This window comes from Netta rufina (genome assembly GCF_964035555.1).
Source record: "Netta rufina genome assembly, chromosome: 3".
Lineage (NCBI taxonomy): Eukaryota > Metazoa > Chordata > Aves > Anseriformes > Anatidae > Netta > Netta rufina.
Window position 1 is genome coordinate 4,060,966 of NC_140125.1, and position 18,751 is coordinate 4,079,716.

The 18,751-nt window shown below is 37.8% G+C and overlaps 1 protein-coding gene across 2 annotated transcripts in view; it reads left to right on the forward strand.

Moving 5' to 3' along the window:
- Positions 1-18,751, forward strand: part of EML6 (EMAP like 6) — a gene marked incomplete at both ends in the record, with an annotated part of 130,181 nt that overhangs the window by 110,883 nt on the left and 547 nt on the right. Inside the window, 14 exons of one of the 2 annotated variants that reach the window (XM_084283939.1) lie at positions 5,430-5,508; positions 6,598-6,727; positions 7,933-8,031; positions 9,262-9,282; positions 9,630-9,803; positions 10,915-11,123; positions 11,965-12,122; positions 12,812-12,926; positions 13,473-13,661; positions 14,717-14,889; positions 15,453-15,615; positions 16,290-16,393; positions 17,560-17,713; positions 18,097-18,197. In XM_084283939.1, coding sequence (XP_084140065.1) covers positions 5,430-5,508; positions 6,598-6,727; positions 7,933-8,031; positions 9,262-9,282; positions 9,630-9,803; positions 10,915-11,123; positions 11,965-12,122; positions 12,812-12,926; positions 13,473-13,661; positions 14,717-14,889; positions 15,453-15,615; positions 16,290-16,393; positions 17,560-17,713; positions 18,097-18,197 — 1,869 coding nt within the window. The remainder of the gene's footprint in view (positions 1-5,429; positions 5,509-6,597; positions 6,728-7,932; positions 8,032-9,261; positions 9,283-9,629; positions 9,804-10,914; positions 11,124-11,964; positions 12,123-12,811; positions 12,927-13,472; positions 13,662-14,716; positions 14,890-15,452; positions 15,616-16,289; positions 16,394-17,559; positions 17,714-18,096; positions 18,198-18,751) is intronic. The other variant, XM_084283940.1, reaches the window with a different exon arrangement.

Consider the following 18,751-nt stretch of genomic DNA (forward strand, 5'->3'; position numbering starts at 1 on the left):
TGTGGAACTGCAGGATGCCAATACTGTTGCAGTGCACATGTTCCCAACATTTCTCTGTCTGAAAGTGAGAAATGCTCTCCACAGCGAGGTGGATGTGAAATATTCAGGCATTTTGAGGGCTTTTTGCTGTGGGGGTTGTATTCCAGGAAGGATTGAAAAGGTATTGTTTCTGATACAGCTTATGTTATGTTACACAGGGGAAGGATGTTAATGTGTCCACCTGTTGTGTTCTACCTCCAGCCCCAAAGTTCTCCATAAGCTATTGGTTGAATGTTTATACTTACACAGTGAGCACAGCTGCAAAATGTGCCAGAATTTATGTAAGGAAAAATGAAACATAGAAAAGACTTCTGCTCAGACTTGATCGTAAACCCTGAGGGAAGCCTGAGAAAAGAGAGACTTCACAGAACATGATAAAATTGGGTTGGTGCTGGAGCCTTGGTAGTATATAGAGAGAGATCTCCCGAAGCCTCATGATATGAGGTACTCTAAACTTTTTAGCTCAAAGACAGAAAATTAGATTTTGCCTAAAGCGTGTTACAGTGTGTTCCTTGAAGCTCGATTCAGCAAACAGGTGAACAGGTGGCCGAGGGATCTTCCAGACAGTCCTGTCTATGCAGTGCATTGTGTATGACACATCTCTGTGCACTAGAGCCAGACTATCTGCAATAGTTACTTAAAATAACAACTTCACAAGATGTTTAGAACAATGAACTTGTTCAAAAATAAAGGCCTTCAGATTTCATTCAGAACTGATTGTACTTACTAATCTGCTTTTCTGCTTGTTTCACATTTGGAGACTAGAATAACACGTGAATGCAGTGACCAGCTTCCCTTACAGAAACTTGAAAATGGCTATCACCACCATATGTTCTGCAATACCCTTTTTTTTTTTTTTTTTTTAAAGAGTGCATCAGCATACATGTGAAATGATAAATATAACCACGCTAAGGCTTTTTCAGTGCTATGCTTTTAAAAATAATTCAGATTGCAATTGATATTTCCCTCTGGTTTTGTTTTGATTTTGTTTTTCAGTTTTGTTTTGATTTACTGTATTAAAAAGTAGGATACCTTCATGTTGAATACTGTTCTTTTTTTTGTTTTCTCATGATATTTACAAAATGTAAAGGAAAGCAGAAGCAGTAAAAGTTATATATGAAACTACTGTGTATGTTGAGATGGGAAAATCCAAAGGTTTAGAATTCACAGAGTCTCTCCTTAAAGCTAGGAGTTTTGCAGCAGTTTTAGAGCTCTTGGGAGGCCCCTTCCTGTTAGCTGGTGGAAACGTGCTTTCCAAAGCCCTTTGCAATTTTTTTTTCTGAAATGAAGTTCATTTTTTTGAATCTTGGGTTTTTAATTCTCTCATCCAAGCAAATGTACTAGTAGCTCATCTTACCTCACTTTGACCTTTGCTTTCTCTTCCTGGGAGCAGTCCTTGTGCATTTTTATTTTTGTCTAGCATCCAGTTGTGTTCCCTCTGCAGTTAGCAGCCAGCTAAATGCACGCCTTAACCTCCTAGTCGAACTTTCTTACGCTTTTCCTCTGCCCAGCCCTGCTGGGCCCCACCTGTCACTTTCTCAGTGTCACGGCATTTTTGTCCATCTGTCCCTTCTCCAAACATCAGTGTTTGTTGCTTTCATGCAGCATTGTTTCTGAAGGTCCAATTCTGTTCCCATTGGCCTCAGAAGGGAATATTTGTTTTCCTTCCAACTTGCTACAGATGCAGGAGGCGTCTCTCTTCAGAGAGCGGTTACCCCATGTGCTGTAAAAACATGTTGGTTATCCCTATCCCATGGAATTTATCATAACAATTTTGTTGGTTTGCTTTTTTTCTCCTATATTTTCTATCTAAATGCATCTAGCTTTTTTTTTTTGTGTACTTTGACATCCTATTCTCAAAGACTGCATCTTCCTTAAGGTGCCCCACTCATCTAAAAGCCCATTCCCTGTCCCCTGCCCAGCTTTTGGTACGTCCAACTGTTGTTCTCTGTCCTAGTGCCGCCTGTACGTCCCACTCAGGATTTAGGCTCTTTCTACTCACTGGTCTTGGCCACTTCAGATAGCCTTACTTGTCAGGTGAGAGCGAGTGAGTTGTCACTTGCACCTTTTCTGCATTAAGACCTGTAAAGAGAGTGGGTGAGATTTGGTCAATTTAAATCAAATCTGGAGGCAGCTCACTGATTTATAGCCATGCATAGTTGTGTAAGCATATAATAAGGTAATCATCAGTAACAGAAATATTATTTGCTGTATTCACAGTATCTTAAGGACTGAAACCCCTCTAATGTCTGACTATCTTACCTTTCCTGGAACTCATTCACCCCATAACATAACCTAACATAAGAACGTTTATTTTACATTACTGGAAAGAAACCGTTAATACTTGTATTATGTTTTAACTTGCTTTCCTTTGGAGGCAGGGAATTGTCAAGTAAGTACTAACAACACACAGCACAGAAAAAGCACAGATTGCTGTGAATGTACAATGTAGATTGTGTAGGCCACAAAGGGTAAATATATGTGGTGTCCTATAGTGCAAATTTCTTGTCTTGACACTGCCATCCTATTTATCAAAATAAATTAGGTCTAGTCATAGACTTGTTAAAAACAAAAGTCAAATTGATGCTGCTTTATGTTTCTTTAATCAAGGTGATAATAAGGCAATGAATGCGTATGTGTGTATATATACATGTGTATGTATATATGAATGCACACAACATTTGTGTTTATGTGTACTGTGAATAGATACATATATAAAAGTGTGTGTGTGTGTGTACGTTTCCAAATTAAATCTCATGTTTACTATCTAGTGATTATTAGTCATGCCATAGTGGTAGTGTTCTCTTGCTTTCATAAAAGTTTTTGGCTTGCTCTTGTCATAAACTTCAACAGATATGCCAAGGTAAAGAATTGTGAAAATGATCCATTTTAAAATTACACTAAAACAGAAAAAAGAGCAGGAGGCATACAGGAAAAAAAATCATTATTTTTATATGTGTTGATTCAAAGGCCTTAATAAATCTGGGCTGAAAGTGCTTTTTCTGTTCTAGCATTGCATAGTGTTTTTATTTTGCAAGAGAATTAAGTTTTATAATAATTTCCTCCATCCCTTCTCTACTGGTGAGTGCACTGCTATTTGGTCCAATTACCATTGATGGTTATGTAACACAACTTGATTGACCACTTCCAGAGAAAATAAAGGTACTTGTTTCCCTGTGAACAAAAAGTACAAGCTGTCCCTGTACATAAGTTGGCCTACCAGAGAACAATTATCAGGCTAAATTGCAAGCTGAACTAGGATAGAGAACAAGCATCCATTGTGTGAAACTCTTTAACAGTGCTTATAAGAATGTTAAGTTCTACCAGTTGCCATTCCTGTTAGGCACCTGTAAATAAAGAAACACATGGAATCACATTCTCCTTCACCATAAAGTGTGCAGGAAGCATTTATGTAGCTTCCTTTTTTTCCCTTCCCTGTCCTATAGGATCCTGAGTTAAGAATATACCCAGTAATGCCAGGGAATGAAGTTTCTGAATTTGTAGACTGGTGCACTCTTTAATTTCTGTTTTAGTTTTTGCTGGCATGCTTGAATAGCATGTTTTGTGCCACACGGGAATGACTGATCAACTCTAAAAATGCTTGTGCATGAGTAAAGTGGTCAGAAGTACACCTAAACTGTATTAAGTTTCTTACTTGACTTTGTTTGCTGCTTACAAGGGGATCAAGGTAACTAACTCTTTTACTCTTTTAATGTCAAAAGATCTAATAATGTACTTTGCTAGCGCTTAGTGAGTTTGTTTGCTTGAGAAGTGGGTTGGTCTGTTTACTTTCAGTTCTGTTGTGTCTTTTTTAGAGCTCAGATTTTCAAGCTACCTATTCCTGCAATAAGTATTCTAATTACTTAGCAATATGTTCTAGCTATGCATTTTGTCAAATGTTATCTTTAGTAGCTTTCATAAAAATGCAATTGTAGAAAAATCAGTTCCTGCTAAGCAAAAGGTATTTCACTCTTCTGAAATGATTTTTGGGGAAAAATAAATAAATAAATAAATAAATAAATAAATAAAAATTAGTAGCAGTTACAGCTTAAGGACAAGAACAATCAAAATTTCACGGCATTTATAATGTGTATCAAGTTCATTCATTTTTGAAATCTTAAACTGCAATAATACTTTCCAGATTCAAGCCTCAATTAAATAAATTGAGGCCAGGTGTTTTGTTTTGGTTTTACTTACAGAACCCTGTTGTTTAACCCTGTCTCTAGAATCTGCAATTGGAGTTTAAAGGCATGCAGTGTTGTTTTTCATATTAATAACAGTAGCCATCAAGTGATGTCTTGAAGCAAGCATTTAATCATAATACCTGTTTTTATTATTTTGCTATCCCCACTTCTATTCCAAACTTATAGCAAGACCCATCTTCTAACTAACAGTTGATCAAACGTGATGAAGAATCTAGGCCAAAATTATACGGGCTAAATTCTCTGATAATCCAGTACAATTTTTATGGGTCTGTTCTGTTGTTGACAGGGTTAGAATTTAGCCTCCTGGATTTCTGTTACCACAAAAGGGTAACAATTGTGCTCAAATTAGCCTAATAGTCATCCAGACTGGAGGCAGTGCAGCAGGCATTTGGTTTTGTTAGGTCATGAACTTCTAGAGGCTGAGCACCCTCTACTCCTGTTAGGTTTGTGCCTCTTCTTTTTTCTCGGAAGCATCAAGTCAAATACACCCTTTGCTGCCTCCCATATAATCATTTCTCTGTTAACTGTAGCCTATTCCCTTACAGTTAGTATATTCCATAGCAGTAGGTGTTATCTGATGTTGTAACAGATGTTGTTTGCACAATTTATTTTTTTCAGTCTGTGTTGTCTTTTTAGTTACTTTCAGCAACTGTAATTATATAAAGATGCTTCGCTGGCCTTAGACTTTTTAAAATTCACACTGATAAATGACTTACACAGACTAAAATGTAATAGTTGTATCTTTAATGTGATTTTGAGAAGATTTTAATAATGTCAAATCAAGGTTTTGTGATGGGGTTTCTCAGAAGAAGCGAAGTTGGAGGAAGGTTAACTTCAGATATAGAAAGTCTTTTAGAGCATTTCTGAAAGCAAAAATTTACTACCTGTTGGTATTCCAGGACTTTCCTATGGATTTAAATCATTAGAATTTGAAAATAAAAATTGGTGTAAGATGGTCTGTTCTGCCACTCATCCACAAAATCTACATGAATGTTATTTCTGCTCCCATCTATCAAAATGCATATGATTTTTGTTAGTTTATTATGAAACTCTAAAATCTAGGCAATAAACATGTAGTTGCAATTGACCATTTCTTGTTCACTTGTAAAACATATACTATGGTTTTACAGGATTAGTTTTGCTTTCAAATATACTGATGGTCTTTTTTACATATGTCTGTTTCAGGCCGCCAGTTAGCAGAGCTGCTCCTCAACCTGAAAAACTGCAAAAGAACAATATCAACAAAAAAAAGAAACTGGTTGAGGTCAGACTTAGTATTTATTAATTTGCTTTGGAAGTAATATGCGCTGGGTGAAATTCATCCCTATTTTGAGCACAGCTGAAGTTGTTTATAGGCAAAAGAAAAGGGAAAGAAACTTCTAAGTACTGTTCTCAGCACTGACAGCAAACACCAGAAGACGTGATAGCCAGCAACCTCTGGCAGAAAGAAAACTTGGATTCAGGGTATTGAAGCTTACCTGTAACAACAGATCTTTCCACACCCAAAATTTGTGTATTATATTGAAGGACATGTACAGCTAAGGTGTATGTTCATCCGCAGCAGAACTCACACTCACTAAATAACCCTAATGGAAATCCAGTCAGAAATGGCACTTTTGCACATACAAAATCATGTGCATTATTTTGAATTACAAAAATTGCATTATTTTGAATTATGAACTTTGCTTATTTATCTGCGGACATACCATCTTCCTCAAACTGTAGGCCCTCCCCTCCACTCCCCTCAGCTATGTGGAACGTCCATGAAATATGCTGATCAAGGAATATTCTCTGGACTGTGTGAACAATTTACAGTTGCTTGGTCACTGTCATTCACATTGTTCAAAGTAAGCTGTAATTGTGTCTGGGACAGATCCATTAAGATCCATTTGCTATAACAGCAAATCTAACAACAATCCATTGACCAGCAGTATTTTTCCGTAGGAAATTTCCTTGACAATGCTCATTGTAAGATGAAATGTCTGAGACACCTCTGATTAATATTTTAGTTACAGAGTTGCTTATAGCCTGTCTTTGCTTCTCATAAGGACTTTAATGTCAGAATTTGGTCTATTTTGAAGACTTCAATTAGAAGTAAAGATATTTGTAAATAGCAGATGTTCTATATAGATATGAAACTATGATGCAAAGGTTAATAAAATTGGACCCTTTTTAGAGTCGCATATACTTATCAGGGATAGATATTACTGGATTTTTTTGTTGTTGTTGTTGCTTTTACAAGATACTTGTGTCTTGTGCAATGACTTCTGGACTTATGTGATTCAAACTCTCTAACCTTCTTTTTTATTCTTCTGTTTCATTCTTATTCTTTCTTTCTGTTTCATTTGACTAGGAGCTGGCTTTAGACCATGTTTTTGGATACAGAGGATTTGATTGTCGCAACAACCTTCATTACCTAAATGATGGTGCTGATATTATTTTCCACACAGCTGCAGCAGGCATAGTTCAAAATCTTTCTACTGGTAATTCAACTTGAAACAGTACTTTGAGACAAAAATTACTGTAAAAACGAAACATTTCTGTATGAAAGTCATAGTTTCTTAACGTTCCTGCAAGTTTTTCACATTCTGCATCTCGATAAATAATGCAAAGTAATTTCAATGGCTATTTCTCCATCTGACAAGTTCTGCTATTCAGGTCATCCTGTAGAGCTATCCTATTCCTTTCAGGAGGTATGAGATTCTGTTCGGAAACGTGAGGAAAACTGTCTTATTTCTGCAGTTAGGCCTTGCCAAGATCCACACTGAAGACATAGGAATTGTTTTCTCAGAGGGGAGCGCCTGAGGTGTGAAATGTTGATCATCCTTAAAATTTTAGGAGCGATAAAATTCACTTTTTCATTCTGAGTTATTTTAGCAAAGGCATACTCCGGGGAAGAATACATTTTGATGCAATGCAATGTGAGTAAACTGTTCTTTGGAAGGAGTAGAAATATTCCCTGACTTTTTGGGTAATGGGAAAACAAACAAACAAAAAACACCACACAACTTAGCTAGTTCTGAGTTGTAGCACCAACAACTCCATGTTCTCCATATATCTTAAGAAACAAAGCCAGTAATTCTGGCTTTATTCTCTTCCCTCTTGGTGCAACAGTGAACCAAATGAGCACTCAGCGGCTCTGCTGCCGAGGAGAGGCAGAGACAGAAAAGCGGTCACATCTGCTGACCCTGGGGGACTCTTGCCCTAACGCAGCCTCTGACCCATAGAGCTGGGAAGCATGGTCTCGGCTTTTCTTTCTGGGCCATTCCCCTTGGGAGAACAGTGCAGAGCATAAACTTCCCAGGGTTTTCTTCTTCTCTTCGCTTCCCATTGACTACTTCAATTAAGCAGGAAACCTGGTCTGTGTGTTTGCCAGTTTTGTTTTTTTCTTGCAGTTACAGGTGGCTACAGGATGATTCTTGGACTGAGTCCTGGTTTCCTGGACATAGCTAGTTTACTAAATACTGCTTTTATATGTATGTGTTAGTGATTACATTCATAGTGCATTTGGTAATGGTGCCTGGGAATGAAAGCAAAGCAGTTTTCAACATACTTACTGCTCTCCTTCCAAATATCCCTTAGAGAGCACAGTATGAGCGTAGCATCAAGCTGCTTAAATGTTCTTGGCTTCAGTTGTGGTTCTTTCTTTGATACCGTCATAAATAAAACCATGTTTGAATTTTATTAGGTAGTCAGAGTTTCTACCTGGAGCATACTGATGACATTCTCTGCCTAACTGTGAATCAGCACCCAAAGTATAAAAATATTGTGGCAACCAGTCAGATCGGTAGGTGACTCTCCATATAATAAAGTTTTACTCAAGAATTATCAGGGGCACTGATTTATTTTGGGCTTTTCTGTGTAGGAATTTTACCAGGACTTGCCACTGTTACTGTCCTCAATTTTTTTAATTTGATTTTAAAGAGATAATAAAGCCTCAGGATTTTCTTATGATTTGAGTCTACCTGCAATAGTTTCATCTCTGATTGTGAGTCACTAGATTTTAGAGTTAACTGTAATAAAATGCTATTTCAGAAAGCAAGTTTTTATAAACCGCACTAAATCAACTCATTAATTTGTAATCATAAGATTTCCAGAATTCCCTCTTTCCTTCTTGTATCCAAGGCACTGTTTAGCAGTAAAATGCTTAGCTGTGAAAATACAATAACAAACATTTCCTGTGCAGAACTACAAAAGCTATACAGAAAAGGAAAGAATTAGAGTGAAACGTCTGCAGAATTTATGGCACAAATAAGGGCTGATCCTAAAACCATAAGTATTGAAGAATTTATTATTTAAATAAGGAGTCCTGTTAAATTCATTAGTCCTTTTCCAGGTGTAAACACTATGCAGAAATATGCAGGATCATTTGTCCCAAATAGGGTAATTAATTTAATGAAAAGTAATGGAGTCATTTTACTCTGGAAGGATGCTCAAGTCCATAACTTCTGTAGTAAGTAATTTAACAATGAGACAGAAAAATGGTAGTAGATGAACACCGTGACAAACCATCTTTGCCACCTGTACTGAGTGCTGTCACTTTCAATTTGATTGTCGCGTAAACACAAAAATCAAGACAGTCAGAGCTGTGGTTCAAAATACTGATTTCTGTGATGTAGAACAGATGTCTGTTAAAGCCCCTTTTTCTGTCAGTAAGAGCCCATGAAATCAGTGTTTCTGATTTTCATTGATATCCTGTATAACTGTAGATTCATTTTAGATTTAGTTAGTAAATTTTAAAAACTGCATGCCTTTAACATTTCTTTTAAATGCCAATTTTAAAATGAAAAGTACTAAATATTGTTGCTATATTTGTGTATAAAAGACAATATACCCAAAAAAGTTCAACAATATTCCTGCTTATTTGTTTTGTTGATTTAATCCATATCCATTTTCAATTTTTTTAATTTTTTTCCTTCTTGTGCTGATGCTGGCACTTCAGCATTAGAAACATGACTTATTTCACCTATTGTTTTCCCTTGGTGCTTCCTCATTTGCCATTGCTCTCACAATGCAGGTGATATGACAGAATTTACAGGTAAGGCTGATTTGTTTGTGAATCTTGGTCAGCAGAGTTATGTAAAAGTCTCATGTTACCTCATTGTATCTGTGTGAATCGCGGATACAAGCGAAACATCTACAGACAATTTCTTTTGCATGATGTTCTTCATAAATGTTATGTTGTTCTTTTAGAGTTTGTCTTCATGAAATACAATAATTTCCCCCTGTGTTTTTTGCAAGTTCTTACGATTTTTTTGAGTAGTGTTAATCTTAATAATAATAAGTGTCTGTTTAGGTTAAATGTTCTCGCAAAAATGCGTATTTTGCATTGAAGCTTCTGACATGCTGAATTAATTCTCTTTTAATACATCTTTATACATTTAGGTACAACTCCCACAATTCATATATGGGATGCTATGAGTAAGCAAACAATTTCAATGCTACGTTGCTTCCATACCAAAGGGGTCAACTATGTCAACTTCAGTGCAACTGGCAAACTTCTGGTTTCAGTGGGAGTTGATCCAGAACATACTATCACAGTGTGGAGATGGCAAGAAGGTAACTCTTGAAAACACATTCCTTCAGCCTAGCAAATCTGAGTACAATTCTTTAGTTTTCCTTTCAAGCCCTTGGCATTGGTGTTCTTACTCCAAGTGTCATGGCTCCATAAAAGTTAAAAACTCACTGAAATGAGATAACAATGTGCTAGAAAATACTAACAAGAAAATGAATTTTAAATTTCTGTTATGAATAGAAGTAAATTAAGGAAAGAACATTTAATATAAAATTCTATAAAATTAAGGGAACTATTTTTTTTTCCTCTGAAACTGCTTGGACTTGAAATTGTATGCAGTAGTTAGGCCTTTGGAAAGTCATTTCCAGAAAAGAATTATCACCTTTGGAAATTCAGGAGGGCAGAAGGGGAGGGTCTCAGCTGATCAGATGTTTCCCTGCTTTACTTCAAAAATTCCACAGATTTTTAGTTATCCCTGCACATACCTGTGCTTACTGCCTGTCTCCTCCACTTCAGGAGCAGGCATTACATTTTCCTAATTGCTGTGAGTAGTTATATCAAAAAGATGCGCTTAAAGAATGTCCAATGTCCCTGAACAGAGCGGGTTTCTCAGGAAATGCAGTAGTCCTACTGTGCTTTAAAGGCTTTTTAAGAGTAGTGGTAGCAATGCTGATCTTTTTGGCCTGCTTTTTCTGGAGCAGAAAAACTGGATTTAATTCGTGCATGTGGACTTTGAGCCCAGATCTCTGAAAGTGCTCTAGTAGTGGCTGTTGGCCTGATGTTGCCAGCATGCAGGTGCCTAGGTGTTTTCAAAGAGTCAGAAACACGAATTCTTGAGTGTCAGCTTCCCTTTGTGTTTCACTAGATGGCAACTTACTGATGATACTCAGAATTTCTGTGTTGTTATTTCAGTGACAAAGGAGACGAGTCATGCTATTATGGTCCTAAAACTGCCAAATGTAATGGAATAAGCAGGGATCAAGCACATTGCATGAATTAAGATGTTTCGTACACAATAATGTTGGGATTTGCTTAGCTTGCAGCATCTGAAACAGTTTTCTAATCCAATACCAGGTCAATTTATTTTATAAAACCGTATCAGAGCTTAGTTTTGCAGATAAAATTAACTATTTTTATCCTTTCCTAATTATACAGGGGCTAAAGTTGCTAGTAGGGGAGGACACCTGGAGAGGATATTTGTTGTAGAGTTCCGCCCAGATTCAGACACTCAGTTTGTGTCTGTTGGAGTAAAACACATGAAGTTCTGGACATTAGCTGGCAGTGCTTTGCTTTACAAGAAAGGAGTCATTGGTTCCATGGAAGATGCCAAAATGCAAACCATGCTTTCTGTTGCCTTCGGAGCAGTAAGTTCAAATTACTTGCTACAAAATTTTATAATACCTTTTTCTTAAAACTGCAAGTGTCAATTTCCTTTTGTTGAAATCCCGTGCAAAACCATGGGAGTTCTTGCTTAGTACTTAAACTTTTAATGTGATACTTGTACGCCTTTAGATATCCATGTAAGTTTTCTAAACCAGGTTGGGTTTCTCTGTCAGAGAACGTTTTTTATTAATGACGGTGCATTATATTGTAATTTTGTGTATAGGCTCTGCAACCTTTTTTTTTGTTTGGTATGACATATGCTAGTGACCCCAACTGTTCAGTAAGGAACCGCAATTCTATGGTTTAGATTTCATAGTTACGGAAAACAATGCATATGAACAGTGAAAAAGCAGTGTTACTTTGTTACCATGGTCTGAAATAGCTTCTGCTTCATCCAGAAATTCCATACAAATTACCTTCACAAAAATTAAGCATAAATTACAGAAATCACCAATTCAAAAAAAATCCTTTTTCCTAACCATCCATCCGCTGGACTATGGTACTAATGTGTGAAATGTAAGTGTATACATTTAGGCTTCCATGATTAGGCATTCTGTGGTTCCAAATCCTAATGCTGGTGCCCAAACAAGTGACTTTGTCATCAAAAAATCCTTAATATTGTGATCCATATTAATCATCTCAAAGAAACACCATTAGAGTGCAGTCATTAAATTCATTCTTTTCAGTGCATGTGGTTTTAATTCCTACATTGATTACAGTTGAATTTTCTCAGGAAGTCCAGTAGCTAAAATAATTTTAATTCAAGCTGATCAAAAATGCTGAGATATTTATTATATCAAAGATCATTGCTATTTGTTGCAGAATAACCTTACATTTACTGGTGCCATAAATGGAGATGTCTACGTCTGGAAGGATCATTTTCTGATTAGACTTGTGGCAAAAGCTCACACAGGGCCAGTGTTTACAATGTACACAACTCTTCGGGATGGACTCATTGTTACAGGAGGCAAGGAGAGACCGTAAGACATACAGTCTTCCTAAAGTGCACAACTCTTTTCTTTTATATTATGTTAATATAATTAATGCACTAGACATAACGAATGGTTCCCAGGGATAAATCATGTCTGCCCTGTAGGAATTTCAATCTAAATGACACACAGCATGCCCAGAGTCTTAGTAAGTAAAAGACTATTAGGTAAGAGGGTCACAGTAATGCATACATCCACAAAGGATGTACTGAACTTCAAATTAGAAGTGATACAAACACCTGTGTGATCTCACTGTGGCCTGACCTTCTGCCAGACTGGCAATTTTTTTTGTTATTTTTTTTTTAATTCTATCAACCTACAGACTGCCTCTCCCAGTAGAGACTTTGTGAGTAGCAAGTTCTTCTATTTACTGAAAGTAATATCATCTTTGCAGACCTTGTCTCCGCAACAGAGACTTGAGATTAAGTGACAAGAGAGCAATTTGCTTTTTATGTATTAGGTATGCTACTGTTTAAAACGTGAAGTGTGAGTGTTATCTACCATATTTGTATTATTTACTTTACATTACAAGGTAGCAAGGTGTCCTTACGTTGAATCACCTTCTACTGTATTTATGTTATATTATTTAAGTAATCAGAAGAATATTGACAGGTTTACAGATGAGATTTTTTGTAGCCCATGCAGGAGACATCTGTGTAACACAATATACTCCTTTTCAGCACTAAAGAAGGGGGAGCTGTAAAGCTATGGGATCAAGAAATGAAACGGTGCCGAGCATTTCAGCTTGAGACAGGACAGCTCATAGAGTGTGTGCGCTCCGTCTGCAGAGGAAAAGTAAGTGAGCCAATGTGGCAGATTCCACAATTTGTCATGCATCACTAGGTATTGTTGTTGGTGAAGATCAGATGGGGAACATTTAGGAGGAGACTCTTCTAAACTGTATGAATATATGCTTTTTCCAAGTTTTTGCTGAGAAAACTCTTGCAGTTTAGACAGTGACAGTATAGCTAGAGTAGATGATCTCTCTGACAGTCTAACTGAATCTAACACTTTGTTTAGATTTTTGTTACTGCCCCAAAATGATATTAAGTCACCCCAGAGGTATAAAAATAATACCTTACCAACCGGTATGGAAACACTTTGATCTGAATAAAAATCCTTCATGGCGCAATATAAGTCCACTGCCATTACTCAGCTGAAACACCTGAACATGACATCAGGTCTTGAGATGTGTTTTACTCTCCTGTTTTTAAGATGCTGCATGGACAAGCAGGATGAGTTATCACAGACATATCTATAATATGTTGGTATTTTACTGCCAATGATACTGTATCTGCTATATTGACAAACCATCTCTCTTTCTCTTTTCCCTATGGACAGGGGAAAATTTTAGTGGGAACAAAAGATGGAGAAATCCTCGAAGTAGGGGAAAAAAATGCTGCTTCAAACTTGTTAATTGACTGTCACATGGAAGGGGAAATTTGGGGCTTAGCAACTCACCCCTCAAAAGACATATTTATCTCTGCAAGTAATGATGGAACAGCAAGAATCTGGGACCTGTGTGACAAAGTGAGTATCGCTAATTGAAAAGTACGTGATTAAAAGTGAGAATTTTATATACCCACACATTTTTCCAACTGTACAACATGCACACCTCCAGCCACATGCACCTTTGAGCAGCCACATAAAAAGTCCTGTGTGTTTTTTCTATTTTAGTACTGTTCTTTTCCTTCTTTGTGGCCATGTGAAAAGGTAAGTTCTTGGTGAAGTAGCATGCTGCACTTTCCAAAAGCAAGCTATTGGCAGAGAAATGCAGTTACATAAAAGCATTTATGCTGATGGAGTGCCTTTTATTGCTTAACAAACATTATTAAAAAATGAGATTTTAATGTAAAAGTACAAACTGGCATGCATTAAGGGAGCGTTTTAATTCTGTGCTGACACTGGGTAAGTCAGATTATTGGCTAATACACAGACCCTGACAATAAGCCTGCCTCACTGGCAAGCATGACTTCCTCGTTTCTAGAGACTTTTTTTAGAATTGATCATGTTGCATATATGTACATCAGGATTTTCTTTTCCAATGTCAAATTGCATGTATCAGCAATGAATTTTAAAAATGACAAATGGGTTTCTTGTTATGCTAGGCTACATAAACCTTTTCAAAAGCTAGTTACCTAAGCTAGTAGGGATAATTCTTAATGTGAAAAATGAATATACGGTTAGTACAATCAGGTAAGTGAAACTGCAAGAACATTTTATTGTTTACATGTAGCAAATAAAATTACACTCCCCCCCATCCTGCTCACCGGTATAGACACTAACAAAACAGACTTAAATAGAATAGGAAACTGATTTTTCACCATTTTTTGCTAAACAGTATTCTTTCTGGTGTCAAAACTGAAGTCATCCTGCAACAAGATAGATCTACATTTTGAATTCTGTTTAGCAACATATGCCTCGTGGGATGTTATTTTTATGTGCAACTTCAGATTTATATTTAGAGGAAATGAAACAGAATTTGTTTTTAATAAGTGGCTTTTATACGTTTTGCTTGGAAACTTTCTGTTTACTTGATAGCATTCTACAGTACAGGTATGATACTGTTGCTTCCGTTAATACAGAAACTGCTGAACAAAGTCAATCTAGGCCATCCAGCAAGATGTGCTGCATATAGTCCTGATGGTGAGATGGTTGCAATCGGCATGAAGAATGGAGAATTTGTTATTTTACTTGTTAACAGCCTTAAAGTTTGGGGCAAAAAGCGAGACAGGAAGTCTGCAATTCAGGATATTAGGTATGTCAAAAACTTCAACTGAAGTTCTCTAAATACACAGCCCTTGCTTAGGAAATAGTCCACCCAGTTCAGAGGTGTTTTCCATTTTTCTTGCAATTCCGTATTTGTTGAAACTTGCATGAAATCATGAAATGCATTTACCGGCTGACTGACAGATACCTTAAGCTTATATATACATACACATTATATAGCACATTCTTTTTTTAAACTGATATAATTCAGTTATATCCACTTGAGTAATTTGTATACTGTGGAGCTATAATTCTGGGAGTTAATATAACACATTATAAAATTGCAAATCTCATTTTCTCACAGAGGATTGGTGTTACTCTGCATATTGTGCTGCGCACTTTCTTCAAGTGCTACATTAACACCAGTTCACTATGTATGACATCCTCAGTCTTTCTCATTAAGCATCCAAGCATCAGTGTTTGGTTTGGATTTAACCTCACTATTGATAAAAGGTATTTTGTTTCACAGTAAAGTAAGTTTGTCCCTTTCTGTTATCATAGGAAGCAGAAGAAATGGTAAATTATATCTTCATTCCATATTTTATTGTCTAGGATCAGCCCGGATAACAGGTTTTTGGCTGTGGGTTCACAAGAACATACTGTAGATTTTTATGATCTCACTCAAGGTACAACCCTAAACCGAATAGGCTACTGCAAAGACATTGCAAGTTTTGTCATCCAGATGGATTTTTCTGCAGACAGCAAGTACATACAGGTATATCTCACATAGGACCATGCTTATTTCTATTTATTGTGACTTATTTGCTGTCAAACATAATAACAAGGTGGAGGTAAAAAAGAGTAGGGGAGACTTTCTGATGCAAATCAGATAACTTAGATTGCCCTTACGATGTTCACAGAGCTATTTTTAAAGTTGTCTTTTTCTTTCTAAATAGTTGGGTCTTCCCCTGGGTTCTGCATACCCTGCAGTAGCAATATAGCTCAGTTCCCTTAAAAGATTAGTAGTGTGCTGAGGGTAAGGTATTCTCTTATCCCCAGTGTCATATGCATTGCCTTAAAATAAAATTGTGGACTATAAGCTCAATATAGAAACCTTTCTCTAGGGTGGGATGCATATCATAGCTGAATTCACATGTGAGTTTTCCTTTTGAATTTCGTAAAATTAGGTCGAGATAAGCAAGAGAGTAAAAGGAAATTCATCAGCTATGTAGAATGCATACAAACACCTCATTCAATTATCGTCCTGTAGCATTGTTGTTACTTTACATTACATACAATTATAGCTCATGAGGAAAAAAACACAATGGTTATCTGTGATGTTTATTTGCTGATACTACTTGCTAAGACTATTATTGCTGGAAAATTTTTTAAAAGATAAATTGATGCACTTCTGGCAAAATCTCTAGCTTTTTCCTTTCCTGCTTTCAGGTATCAACTGGTGCCTATAAGCGTCAAGTTCATGAGGTACCACTAGGAAAGCAAATAACGGATCCTGCCATGATAGAGAAGATTACATGGGCCACATGGACAAGGTGAGAAATTGAGGAACAAAGTTCTACCTGACTGGAGATCAGCGCAGTACTGCATACAATACAGTGCACAAGATCAGACTGTGTAAACCAAATACATGAAATGTCCCTGGGGTTTGACAAATGTGAAAGAAAAATATCATACACTCCCCTTCCCTAAAGTTCTTACATGCCTTTTTCAGTGGTTGAAGCTGGTTGGTGTCATGCTGTCTCGGTATAACGTTATTCATACTGTCATATATCACTGTCTTATATCCACTTTGGCTTGTTGCCATTTGTCCCAGCCTTCCAGTGGTGAAGTGCTTTGCCCCCTCACATTGCTCTGTGCTGTTACAGGCTCATTTTATTGGCATGCTGGCACAAGCAGCATGGGAGGCATGGAAACATGAGCTGATTGTATAGAAAGGAGTTGTGGGTACCATTAAAATGTATTTATTGACATGGACTTACATAGGACCCCCTTGCACGTGATTACAAAACCATGGTCGTGCACTTGTAGAATGTGGAACAGGCCAGAAGCAGATCTGACAATAAACAGTGGGATGATAGTACAGGCAGATGTTTAGGAGAAGATAAGTGAGGATCCTCCCACTCTTACTGCTCTGTAATTAGGCATAAAAATCCTGCCCCAAATTACTCATTTCTAAGGGCTCTTCACAGCTTTTGGGAATGAGACAGGTGTACCTGACAGTTAACATGTGGGTAAATAATTATAAAGAAACCTCAGGTAAGCGGGGGGGGGGAGGGGGGAAGCTATTTTGAGAAATACTCAGATCCAAACAAGTATTCACTCATTCAAAAACTCACTCAGGCTAAGGGAAGAGAGTATTATTGTTTAAAAAAAAAAAAAAAATCACCAAGGGGAGGGTACAGTACATGCCCATGTGGAAGGGAAAAGCCCATAGTTGCTCAAGCTGCTTGTATAAAACAATGGGAATGGTTTCACAGAAGAAAACCTCAGAGTTTATGTTTAGAGACGGTTTAGGTGCCATGCAGCAATAATATATTCTTGTGATGCTCTCCATTATGAGAACGCAGGCAATGGCTTAGAGGGAAGAGATTTTAAAAGAAGGCAGTTAACAGGCTGTTGCCTCACCATGCCTTACCATGCTCTGGACAAGACAGGTCTTATGGTCTAATGCTGTTTTTTTAACTTCCTTTCTGAACAGCATTCTTGGAGACGAAGTCATTGGAATTTGGCCGCGAAATGCAGATAAAGCAGATGTCAATTGTGCATGTGTGACCCATGCTGGCCTAAATATAGTCACAGGCGATGATTTTGGTCTGGTGAAACTGTTTGATTTCCCATGCACAGAAAAATTTGTAAGTAGATATTTTATTTTAATCTAAGCAGCTTGCTTTTCCCTGTGTCCAAATTCCTTAATGTATGTTTTTAAGGAGTCCAAAGTGCACGGCCCAACAGGTCAGCTCTAGGCTGCTCCCAGCCAGCGCTGGTTGCAGGAGCGTGGGAGCCATGTGGCAGACTTGCTGTCCCTAGGAGAGCTGCTCGCAGGTGGCGGGGTAGCCACCTTCCAGCTGCTGGGAAGGCCACAGCTCCCAGAGCTGGGTGCCGAGTTTGGATTACCAGGAGCTCTGACAGGAGTGCTGCAGAGGGTGTGGTTATGCATGCACTCACAAGGCAGCTGTCACTTTTTAATGGTGGGCTAGCATACCGAAGTCCTGAACTTCTCTTCCTTTTCCAACAGGCCAAACACAAGCGGTATTTTGGGCATTCTGCGCATGTTACCAACATCCGCTTTTCTCATGATGACAAGTATGTGATAAGTACAGGAGGAGATGACTGCAGGTAGCTGCTTATTTATTTTTATGGTGATGGGATTGATGAAAAAATTTGTTGTGTAACTTCCCGTGCCAAACGCACAGCAATGCAAGTACCACGTTTCTTGGCTCACTCTGTATTCATTGGTACCTGCTGAAGCGTGAACTTTGCTTCTCTTACTCTTGCACTGCTGTATTTTATGCTTACTTGTACCTGATTTGCTCCTGCTACCTTGGCCACACTCATAAGGCCATCGGGTAATCATGCAGTCAGGTATCTGTGCCTTCAGTTTATGTCACCAGAGCACCCAGCATCTGCTTCTAAGTCCCTTGTCTTGCCTTCCTCCTGGAGAGGCCAGACCAGGCCGATCTTGCCTATTGCTGCACGGCCTGCAAGGAACATGGACCCTTTGAGTGACAAGAGGTAGGTGAAGGAGCTCTGGCTGCTGGCACAGGACCCACTTGTGTGGCTGAAGAACATTTAGATGAGATAGAGACAGCTGGTGAGGGTGTCAGTCACACAAAAATAACTGAGTATCTCCCACCCAGAAAGGGGGTAGGACAGAAATTCCAGCTGAACAG